Consider the following 12,443-nt stretch of genomic DNA (forward strand, 5'->3'; position numbering starts at 1 on the left):
AGAATATCTATTATTAGTAGCAAGTGCTTTTTTCCCCCCCTTGGTGGGGGAGAGGCACTTTTATAAGTTTATTCTAAATAAACAACTTTTTAAAGTGTTCAAAAGTGTTTTTACAGTGGATGTCGCACTTTTTACAAATTGAAAAACAATAAATGATGTGAAAAGGTCGTTGACAGGGTGTTGGTTAAAGAAATGACAGTGGAGCCGAGAACGGACTCTGATTCAGACACTGAAGGCGATGACGTGCATGGAGCGATGCTCACTCCAAAGCAGAGCGACTTGTTCGGGTAGTGCGGTCGATGGGGGAGCACACGCGGTCTTCCTTGCCTAAACACAATCAGGGTTCTGGGTCCTTCGAGACAGTAGCAAAAGATTTGAGATCAATTCCAATGGAAAATAATAAAGGCCTCTCCTTGGACGAGGCCACTGTATGTCCCTACCTGATTGCTGTAGACAAATGGATTTGAATTACAAATAGTACTTTCCTGAGCTCTCCCTGAGAGCTTTCCGTTGCAGGAGATCTGCTGGTAGGACCTTGGGGATGAGACCCAGTCTGTATTTGAGAGGGATATCGGGCAGGGGAGTGAATTCCTCTGCTCTGAGATGCCACTCGACAACTCTTCAGAATGAAGGACAATCAACTTCAATAGTGTCTGGTTTCTACCACCTGCTGGAAAAAAATTCCATGGGGAACATTCTTGCACCTCTTGAGGATGCCAGTTAACACCTGTTCTTGAGGACTCTACTGTGAGGGAGAACTCAGCTGGAAAAGCTGGAGCCAGCTCTGAGCTGTTCATGGGGAAGGTGGACTGGAGGGCTGACGGGCACAGAGGGAGGGGGTCCACGACCCTCAGCCACCTGCCAGATTGAAGCCAAGAGGTAACTTGATGTAAAATTAGGTACCATTTTCCCGCCCAGTTCCCCTTCTCTTCTAGACCTATTCACTCACGAATGGTCCCTCAAGGCAGAAGGATCTGTTGCCTGAGGTGGGCAGAGAGCTTAATCTCTAGTTTCTACACCAATCTCAACCCTGCGGTTTTTCAGTATCTATTGTGTGAGCTACTGACCATGACCTCTTCGTCCCTCTGATCATAAAAGTGCACCCAGCATTTTAGGATTATAGAATTCTTATTTCTGGCCCTGTTACTTTGGGAATTTTTAATTTCTTTGCTTTTGTTTTTAAGAAGTAACCTAAAATTTCCTATAACACTAAATAAAATGACACTAAATAACTGGTACAACACAAAATAAAATGGTATTTTTCAAAAAAAGAGGGATATTAGATATAATATTGATGAAGTAGTGTTAGAAATTTGAAATTTTCACCAAAGGTAACTCTACCTGATTCTGATTATTTGTCACAGTCTTCAGTTCCATTTCTACTTCTCGGAGAGTGAGTTCAAGTTGCTGCTTCATTTCAACTTCTTTACTATATTCATCTTCTTTTCTTCTTAACTGCTCCCTAATTTTTTCATATAACATATTGGAATTTCTTCTATTCTCTTCTTCTTGATTTAAGGTGAATCTGCAAAATTTAGAGATCTCTTCTTAGAAAATTATGAGATTATTTGCTGCTGCTGCAATAACTTTTGCTCCCTCTTCACAATGTTTAAAATAGCAAAAATGGGGGGAATACACTGAAAAACACTTAATAATGATCACTGTTTTCATACAGAGGGCTAAGAATAAAACTGCATAAAATTTTGTTTTTATTTTGTCTTGAGAAAAATGGCTACTTCATACCTCTGGGGGTCAGAATATAAAGCAATATAAGCTTTCCTAAGAATAGTTTAGAAATATAGATCACAGATCTTTTTAAAACTTCTCTACTTTAACCAAATAATACAATATTATTAAAGAAAATGTATTCAAAATAATTAGAAAGGTAGAAATGAATTTATAGAAAAGATGCTCCTTGCAGTATTAAATAGAATACACAAAAGTGGAAAACAAGCGAAAGTCAACTTGGTAAATAATTAATGGGGTTTCCACTATGGTGGATTTCTGTATGGTCATCAAAATGATGATTTGGAAAAAATATACATTAAGTTATTAGAAGCATTCACTGTTAAGAACCTGTTATATTATTTCCAAGAATTTCACACTCCACAATACTAATGATGTTTTCTTCCCTGTAAAATCTGAGAAGGTAAGTTAGTCCTTATAATACATCTACATCTCTGCAGTGTTAAAGGAAACAACAGTTCAAATATTTCTTTAAAAGCAAGATGTATGGTACCTCAAGCTTCTGTGCTCTCGTTCCCACTCCACTTTCTGATGCTCTAACTGTAATTTCACTTCTTTGGTTTCTGACAGCTCTTTTTGTAGCCCACAAAACTTGCTTTTCATTTTGTGAATTTCTCCTCTAAGTAGTTCACAGTGTTTTCTTTGAAAATCTACTAATCTGTCATGTGAAAAAATTGCATCCTGAATTTTCAACAAGCTACCAGAATCTTCATGATGAGAAAACAAAGATAGAAACAAACAAACAAAATTAATGTGAGTAGGTTTTGAATATAAAGGACTGTGCCTTTCATGGTCACTCATTCACGTACTGAACAAATATTAAGTGTCTATAGTGCGGAAGACATTATTCTAAGCCCTGAAGATAAAACAGACACCCCTGGCTCTTGTTTAGCTTGAAGTCTAGTACAAGAGAAAGAGAAATCAAATAATTATGATCTCAGATAGATACTACAAGAAAAGAGAGTTCTACGATAACAGAACTTTCCAAAATGGTTGTCTGAGGAGGCCTTACAAATATCTGAGAAAAGAAGAGAAGCTAAAGGCAAAGGAGAAAAGGAAAGATATACCCATATGAATGCAGAGTTCCAAAGAATAGTAAGGAGAGATAAGAAAGTCTTCCTCAGTGATCAATGCAAAGAAACAGAGGAAAACAATAGAATGGGAAAGAACAGAGATCTCCTCAAGAAAGTAAGATATACCAAGGGAAATTTCATGCAAAAATGGGCACAATAACGGACAGAAATGGTATGAACCTAACAGATGTGGAAGATATTCAGAAGAGGTGGTAAGAACACACACAAGAACTATACAGAAAAGATCTGCATGACCCAGATAAGCATGATGGTGTGATCCCTCACTTAGAGCCAGACATCCTGGAATGTGAAGTCAAGTGGGCCTTAGGAAGCATCACTACGAACAAAGCTAGTAGAGGTGATGGAATTCCAGTTGAGCTATTTCAAATCCTAAACGATGATGCTGTGAAAGTGCTGCACTCAATATGCCAGCAAACATGGAAAACTCAGTAGTAGCCACGGGACTGGAAATGCTCAGTTTTCATTTCAATCCCAATGAAAGGCAATGCCAAAGAATGTTCAAACTACTGCACAATTGCACTCATTTTACACGTTAACAAAGTAATACTCAAAATTCTCCAGGCCAGGCTTCAACAGTACATGAAATATGAACTTCCAGATATTCAAGCCAGATTTAGAAAAGGCAAAGAGGAACCAAGATCAAATTGCCAACATCCATTGTCATCAAAAAAGCAAGAGAGTTCCAGAAAAACATCTACTTCTGCTTTATTGATCACCCCAAAGCTTTTAACTGTGTGGATCACAACAAACTGGAAAATTCTTAAAGAGATGGGCATACCAGACCACCTGACCGGCCTCCTGAGAAATCTGTATGCAGGTCAAGAAGCAACAGTTAGAACTGGACATAGAACAACAGACTGATTCCAAATAGGGAAAGGAGTATGTCAAGGCTGTATATTGTCACCTTGCTTATTTAGCTTATATGCAGAGTACATCATTCAAAATGCTGGGCTAGATGAAGCACAAGCTGAAATCAAGATAGCCAGGAGAAATATCAATAACCACAAATATGCAGATGACACCACCCTTATGGTAGAAATCAAAGAAGAACTTAAGAGCCTTTTGATGAAAGTGAAAGAGGAGAGTGACAAAGTTGGTTTAAAACTCAACATTCAGAAAACTAAGATCATGGCATCTGGTCCCATCTCTTAAAGGGAAATAGATGGGGAAATAGTGGAAACAGTGACAGACTTTATTTTGGTGGGCTCCAAAATCACTGCAAAAGGTGACTGCATCCATGAAATTAAAAGACGCTTGCTCCTTGAAAGAAAAGCTATGACCAACCTTGACAGCATATTAAAGAGCCGAGTCATTACTTTGCCAATATCTGTCTGTCTCGTCAAAGCTATGGTTTTTCCAGTAGTCTTGTATGGATGTGAGAGTTGGGCTGTATACAGAAACCTGCACACTGCTTTTGAAATGTGGTGTTGGAGACGACTCTTGAGAGTCCCTTGGACTGCAAAGAGATCCAACCAGTCCATCCTAAAGGAAATCAGTCCTGAATATTCATTGAAAGGACTGATGCTGAAGCTGAAACTCCAATACTTTGGCCATCTGATGCGAAGAGCTGACTCACTGGAAAAGACCCTGATGCTGGGAAAAACTGAAGGCAGGAGGAGAAGGGGACGACAGAGGATGAGATGGTTGGATGGCATCACTAATTCGATGGACGTGAGTCTGAGTAAACTCCGGGAGTTGGTGATGGACAGGGAAGCCTGGTGTGCAGCAGTACATGGGGTTGCAGAGTCAGACACGACTCAGCGACTAAACTGAACTGAACTCCAATATAGTAAACATTAGTACACATAAACAAAAGTTCCTTGGAATTCTCAATAATTTATAAAAGTATAAAAGGATCCTAAAGCAAACAATTTTCAGAATCACTGTTTTAAAAGATTATGTCTATCAAATATTTATTAAAGTATGATTACTTCCCTTACTTCTAATAATCAAAGACACCACAAACTCACACACAGATACACAAACACACACACACAGTCTGCTAATCAAAACATCTGATTGGCTTACTTTCATCTGTGTAACAGCACTATAATGAAATAATTATAAGCTGAAATATAACTGACATAGTAGCTAGTGAAGTTTTACTCTAGGGAAAGTTCAGAGTTCAAACAAGCATTTTTGGACATTGGAAAAATCTTAAAAGTCTAATATTTAATCTCTGAGAATTCCTGAGAAGTATAGAGATTCCAAACTGAGAACTTCAGGGTATTGAAACATATACAGAAACATCTTGCGTTCAAGCTTACATTTTAAAAATTTCTTTTTCTTATGCTTGTAAATATCTTTTGTTTCAAAGCACAGGTATCAACAATAACATTTGCCTTATTTATGTTAAATTCTTAAATTAAGTTTGCAAAAATAAGTTAGAACTTTGAAGACTGAGCATTTCAAATATTTCAGTGTCCCTCTTTCCAGAGTTAACTGTGTACTGAAAAATTTACCTGAACCGGATGTTTGTAAATCCTTCATTCTGACTGTTTTATTAGGAACATAATCTTTCATTCTGACTGCAGGCTGAATGGGGTTTGGAAACAAGTTGATTACTAAATAATGCACATATGAATCAATCCACAGTTCATAATTCAAGATAAAATCATAAACATTTTTACCTTCATGTTAGGATATTTCTCAGGAGAATCTAAAAGGGAAAAGGAACATAGAGTTAATTACATGTAAATATGAAAGCCAGCTGCATATTCATGCAGAGTTAGTACTGAGCAGAATCCTTGCCTTTGCACTGAATACATTCGGTTTTAGTGTCTTGTTTTTAGGGGGATCTTAGGACACTGGTAAGACAGACTTATGAATCCACTAAAGATAGTGAAGAAAAAATAGGTATACAGGTTTACCAAAACATGCAGTTAATACTTCAAAAGTAACACTACATTTTCAATGGCTTTATAAAATGTTAAAGTGCAGATAGATCAATGTGAACATGCTGACTGGTGAGGAGAAAACGGATCTTAATCAGAGGAGCAAATCATGAACCCAAGGAGATAAATGTGAAAGCTGATGGTAAAATGCAACAGCATATCTTGAATGCAACACAGCAGTTATCATTTGCACCATTATATTACAAGTATTTATCATGTTCTTCAATCTGTCCAGTCATTTAAGAAGTGCACAGTTGGGGTGAAAGTTCACTAGAATGTATAATTCATTTCTCATCAGAGACAGAGTAATGAACTGATTAGTCTGGATATACACTTGTAGAAAATGGCTCATAAAAATATTCATTTTTTTCCCCATATCCATGTGGGCTACTGGTTTGCCCACATGTCTTGGCTCCTCTAGTTTAGCCATCTTAAAGTTTCTCGATCCACTCGTACAAGAAGGTATATAAGACACATCTAGGAAATAATGTATAATAAATTTTCAATATTGAAATACAATTATCGAAAAGGAAATAATAAATTTAATTGCCAGAGAATTATTAGAAATTAAAAATTTGCATGTTTCAAAATCAGTGTAGTATTTATTAAAAGTATTTCTAGCATTTAGGGAATGAACCCGATTAATCTGTTTGGCTTCAAAACTTAGTTTGGTTTGGTACTATATGCTAATGCTTCAAAGGATTTCTATGAAACAACTTTCAAAAAATCAGCTATGTTTAAAAAAAAAACGAATCTATGGTTCCTTTTTCAAATTAATCTAATTTGAATAACAAATACTGGTACAACATATGTCTTTGATGCCTGAGTGGCTGCGGTTTCCCCTACTTTGAGCACCCCCTCCAACCTCCAGGATTCTCTGGAGCAACAATGATCTTATCTCTTTTCCCTATAAATACACTGAAGCCATCTAGAAGGAGTTCTCTCGAGTGTCCTCATCAACTCCAAACTCACCTCCCTAAGGCCTTACTTTCCTCCCTTTGTCCTTTCACTGGATTCTCTCCTCTCCAAATGGTAATTTCTGGATCTGTGGTCTTAAATCTTCCCCCTTTACATCCTTTCTATGGATCATCCCTACCATTTCTTTCTCCCTCTTTGCTTAGCAATGGTATTTTACACCTATAAACTGCTGCTTCAACTCTTTGTTTCCCTCTGGTTATAGACATGCTCAGAAAGAAAAACAAAATAATGCTTTTCCTTGATCCTGTTATGTCCTCCACTATCCAAAGCTCTTCTTCCAGATTTCTCTAAATGCAAGGCTACACCCTTGCTACTCCCAGAGCTTGTTAGAAATGCAGATTCTCAGGCCTCCTGCTCAGCATGTGTACTTCACACGTGGCCCCCAAGTTACTAATTAAAATTTGAGAAACTCTGGTATATAAGGAGTCTGCTTCTACATTCAGTTCAGTTCAGTTCAGTTGCTCAGTTGTGTCCGACTCTTTGCAACCCCATGAATTGTAGCATGCCAGGCCTCCCTGTCCATCACCAACTCCCGGAGTGCTTCTACATGCAGGAAAGCGAGTCCACTGGAAAGTTTCCAACTTCTAATGCAGTTTCAGTTTGGGGGGAAGTGTTAGAGTGAGGAAACGGAGGCTAAGTTTTCAGGAAAGTGAATTAAGTTGAAGTAATACTGCATTAGATACTGAAACTGCATTAGAAGTTGGAAACTTTCCAGTGAACTCGCTTTCATGCTGTGTGTTCCTTGTTTCCCCATCACACCCCCTGCTCTCTCCTTCTTTCCAGTTCTCTTGTTGTGGCCTATGCGACACCATCCTAGAAAGCAGCATTTCGTATGACATCAATTTGAAACATCTACAGCTGAGCACCTATGCCCGTGCTCCTCCACAGAGGATAAAGCACAGCTCTGCTGCTGAGACCTCAGATCTGAATGTCTTCCTACAGCTCTGCCTGCCAAGACCTCAGTTCTCAATGTCTTCCTAATAATGAGTAAAACAGGAAGAGGGGGAAAACTTTGCTGTTCTTCTCTGACAAGTTTTGGTGCCGGAAGCTCACTTCAGATTCATCGTCCATGTCAAATACTCTCCATTTATCTAAAGACCTTTATTACTTATTGCCACCTTCCCCCACAGACCCGTGCTTCCTTTTCTTCATTTCCTCCCTGTGCCCCTCTCTGCCTCTCTCATCCTTCATTCCCTCTTGTTTCTTATTTCTTGACCTTCCTTAGGGTGTAGAGTATCTTGAAACAGAACTAATAATAAATTTTTTCTTTTTTTTGGGTCATTTGTCACATGGAATCTTAGTTCCCTGACCAGGGATAGAACCTGCACCCCCTGCATTGGAGAGCCTTAACCAGGCAAAGTCTTAAACATTGGACCGTGAAGTAAGTCTAGTAACTAATAATTTAGCTTCTTAAACTGGATTCTCAATGTAATCTGTGGTTGACACCTGATAAGATATACAATTGCCCTGCTTTTCTCATCTTTTTTTCTCACTACCCATCTGACAGGTGATTTTCTTTGCCTATTAGAATATATTAGCATTTCCATTTTCAATCAACGTTCTGTCAAATGACTTTTCTGTAAAATACAGTTCTTACCTTCTACTTGTCCGTTTAATGTCTTTTTTCCTCTTTCACCAGCAGTTCCAGATAAATGATCCACATACTTCTGTGGAAGGCTCTCAGAGATACTCTGCTACAATTAATGATAATAATGAGTTGCACTAAGAGTTCCTAATCCCTTTTGAAGAAAATACCGTACTTTTAAAAACTGCCTACTTTTAACCCAGTTAAGACAGGTTTTGCCAAGATCCCACAGTTGCTATGTGACAGAACCAGGATGCTGAATTCAAACACGATGCTGGATCACCAGGCAGCGGCTGCCTGCATCTAAGAGATCAGGCCCTTCTTATCTCCTTCCATAGCTGCCACCTTCAAACAGCTAATATCGTTACTTTACGTTACTTCAAGTACGGATGCCATAAATGTACTCTGCACGTGCTACTTAAGCAATCAAAAATGGTTTGCACTTACTAAAACATCACTAAAGCTAACTGCTGTTATTATAACCCCACGTATTTATTACTGTTTCCCATGCTTTTGCTTCTCTTGAAATGTTCTTTGCAAATCAACCTGACAATCCAAATGTAGTAATATGTTCAAGTTTCACGCACTTACTTTTCAACGTCAGTGTGGCAAAAAACCAAAATTCAACCTGTTTCTCTCTGACCCTAACAGTTTTACACATGCATATGTACCAAAGAAACATACATTTGGTTCGGAGATTGGGATTGACACATACACACTACTGTGTGTAAAATAGATAAATAATAAGGACCTACTGTATAGCACCAGGAACTCTACTCAATATTCGGTAAAAGCCCATATGGAAAATGAATATAAAAAAGAGTTGATATATATATATATATATATATATATATATATATATATGTAACTGATTCACTTTGATGCACACAAGAAATTGACACAATACTGTATATCAACTGTACTTCAATAAAAATTGAAAGAAGAAAGGAAGGAACAGAGGAAGAAAGAAAGAAACATTTGATCACAGACTGACCTGGAATAATGCTACAGTTTTTAGATAAATGTAACTTCAGAACCCAAACGGATTCCTTAGGACTTCTAAGCCTTGGTTTCTGTACAACACTGATTTCATTAGGTGAATCTTGCAAATGAACAAAAGTGTACTATTTGGTAGTATTTAGCACAGAATTATTTTATTCAATACAGGTTTAAAATAAGAACCAAGTTTTGATGGGGAAATGCAAAGGTGAGAAAGTCATAGCATCTCTTGCTTTTATGTTCTTACATCACTCGGTGCTTACATTTCAAAATAATAATAGAAGACAATACCTCAGAACCCCAGGGTGATTCTATATCTTCCTCTTCTCCCAATTCTAAGGCTGACAGCATATCTGGAAAATGGTGTCACAGATACATTAATGAGAACATTTACTATCTATGAATTTTAAAGACATATATAAGCCTACCTCTATCCATGAATATTTCAATAAAATAAAGTAGTGGAAAAGAATTTCAGAGGGTTGAAGCATTCTCAGGAAGAAAAGGTTGGTAGTAGGTGGGACAGTTCTGAAGAAAGAGAGCAAAAGAAACTTATTTAAAAAGAAATACATATCATGTTTGGATGCATACTCTTTAGATGGTTTTATATTAGCTTTTAAGCATAGAAAAATTTCACAGAAATTCACTAACTTACCACTTCTATCATTTTTGTGTGCTCCATCAACAGAAGTCAAATGGTCATGACTTGTTTGCTCTTGGGGAGCCCTGTCAATAATATCAGTATCACTTTCTTCTGCAACAAGTTCTGACTTTGTGGCCTCTTCCTATAAAAACAAGACAAAATAAAACAAAAACCCAACTTTAGAAAACATATTCATTCATTTGGTCATTCACTCAATCAGTAAGATGATAAACATTCACTCTGTCTAGGAAATCATAGACACTGTCCTGGGAGAAGTTAGAAATGTAAAGAAAAGAGTGATTCTGCATTGTGTTCTAGGTGAGGCAGAGACTCATGAAAACAAACGAGCAGAAAAGAATCCTTCAACAGATCTGCAACTGAAGCAGACAGAGCACAGGAAAGGCACAAAGGAGAAAGGAGGCAGGTGTACCTGCGAAGCTCAAGGAACGCTGTGATAAAGGGCTGTGTCTCAGAAGACAGAGAGCGCAGAGCCAGGATGTGAGGGGGATTCTAGGAAGGGCGGCCCGAGCAAATGGGTGAGGTGTGAAACAATGTTCACAAGTCATGTAGAAAACTAGAACAGAGTTACTGGGAACCATATAGAGAGACAAAACTGGAGAACCAGGTTCAAAGGGGAGAAAGGAAGTGTCATCTTTTTCCTTCACATCATGGGGATCTACTACACAAGTAAAGGTGTTCAGTTCAGTTCAGTCGCTCCGTCCTGTCCGACTCTTTGCTACCCCATGTACCACAGCACGTCAGGCCTCCCCGTCCATCACCAACTCCCAGAGTCCACCCAAACCACGTCCACTGAGTTGGTGATGCCATCCAACCATCTCATCCTCTGTCGTCCCCTTCTCCTCCTGCCCTCAATCTTTCCTAGCATCAGGGTCTTTTCAAATGAGTTAGCTTTTCACATCAGGTGGCCAAAATATTGGAGTTTCAGCTTCAACATTAGTCCTTTCAATGAACACCCAGGATTGATCTCCTTTAGGATGGACTGATTGGAGCTCCTTGCAGTCCAAGGGACTCTCAAGAGTCTTCTCCAACACCACAGTTCAAAAGCATCAATTCTTCTATGTTCAGCTTTCTTTATAGTCCAACTCTCACATCCATACATGACCACTGGGAAAACCATAGCCTTGGCTAGATGGAGCTTTGTTGGCAAAGTAATGTCTCTGTTTTTTAATATGCTGTCTAGGTTGGTCATAACTTTCCTTCCAAGGAGTAAGCGTCTTTTAATTTTATGGCTGCAATCACAACCTGCAGTGATTTTGGAGCCCAGAAAAATAAAGTCAGCCACTGTTTCCACTGTTTCCCCATCTATTTCCCATGAAGTGATGGGACTGGATGCCATGATCCTAGTTTTATGAATGTTGCGCTTTAAGCCAACTTTTTCACTCTCCTCTTTCACTTTCATCAAAAGGCTCTATAGTTCTTCTTCACTTTCTGCCATAAGGGTGGTGTCATCTTCATATCTGAGGTTATTGATATTTCTCCCGGCAATCTTGATTCCAGCTTGAGTTTCTTCCAGTCCAGCGTTTCTCATGATATACTCTGCATATAAGTTAAATAAGCAAGGTGAGAATATACAGCCTTGACGTACTCCTTTTCCTATTTGGAACCAGTCTGTTGTTCCATGTCCAGTTCTAACTGTTGCTTCCTGACCTGCATACAGATTTCTCAAGAGGCAGGTCAGGTGCTCTGGTATTCCCATCTCTTCCAGAATTTTCCACAGTTTAGTGTGATCCACACAGTCAAAGCATTTGGCATAGTCAATAAAGCAGAAATAGATGTTTTTCTGGAACTCTCTTGCTTTTTCGATGATCTAGCAGATGTTGGCAATTTGATCTCTGGTTCCTCTGCCTTTTCTAAAACCTGCTTGAACATTTGGAAGTTCATGGTTCACGTATTGCTGAAGCTGGCTTGGAGAATTTAAAGCATCACTTTATTAGCATGTGAGATGAGTAAAGGTGTTCAGATCAGATCAGATCAGTCGCTCAGTCATGTCCGACTCTTTGCGACCCCATGAATCGCAGCACGCCAGGCCTCCCTGTCCAACACCAACTCCCGGAATTCACTGAGACTGACGTCCATCGAGTCAGTGATGCCATCCAGCCATCTCATCCTCTGTCATCCCCTTCTCCTCTTACCCCCAATCCCTCCCAGCATCAGAGTCTTTTCCAATGAGTCAACTTTTCGCATGAGGTGGCCAAAGTACTGGAGTTTCAGCTTTAGCATCATTCCTTCCAAAGAAATCCCAGGGCTGATCTCCTTCAGAATGGACTGGTTGGATCTCCTTGCAGTCATCACAAATATATTTTATTTTATTTGGTGCCATGGTTTATTCAAATATATTCATATTTACACCAGAAAGTAGTAAATATGACAGAATTTTAAAGACAGCATCATGGAAAAAACAAAAACCTGTAAGCAATGTTCCACAGAGGACATTAAGCACACTACACACTGCACATATATGTATGAAAGTGTAGTTAAAAAGC

At 38.7% G+C, this 12,443-nt stretch overlaps 1 protein-coding gene across 1 annotated transcript in view; it reads right to left on the reverse strand.

The window, feature by feature from the left end:
• LOC129626171 (ankyrin repeat domain-containing protein 26-like) overlaps window positions 1-12,443 on the reverse strand; it is a 66,007-nt gene that overhangs the window by 35,150 nt on the left and 18,414 nt on the right. Inside the window, exons 5-12 of the mRNA XM_055545375.1 lie at window positions 9,952-10,081; window positions 9,588-9,649; window positions 8,310-8,403; window positions 6,114-6,211; window positions 5,471-5,500; window positions 5,303-5,375; window positions 2,240-2,453; window positions 1,342-1,525 (exon numbers count right to left, since the gene is read on the reverse strand). Of these exons, the coding sequence (XP_055401350.1) occupies window positions 1,342-1,525; window positions 2,240-2,453; window positions 5,303-5,375; window positions 5,471-5,500; window positions 6,114-6,211; window positions 8,310-8,403; window positions 9,588-9,649; window positions 9,952-10,081 (885 nt within the window). The remainder of the gene's footprint in view (window positions 1-1,341; window positions 1,526-2,239; window positions 2,454-5,302; window positions 5,376-5,470; window positions 5,501-6,113; window positions 6,212-8,309; window positions 8,404-9,587; window positions 9,650-9,951; window positions 10,082-12,443) is intronic.

Source organism: Bubalus kerabau, chromosome 13 (genome assembly GCF_029407905.1).
Source record: "Bubalus kerabau isolate K-KA32 ecotype Philippines breed swamp buffalo chromosome 13, PCC_UOA_SB_1v2, whole genome shotgun sequence".
NCBI classification, from domain to species: Eukaryota; Metazoa; Chordata; class Mammalia; order Artiodactyla; family Bovidae; genus Bubalus; species Bubalus kerabau.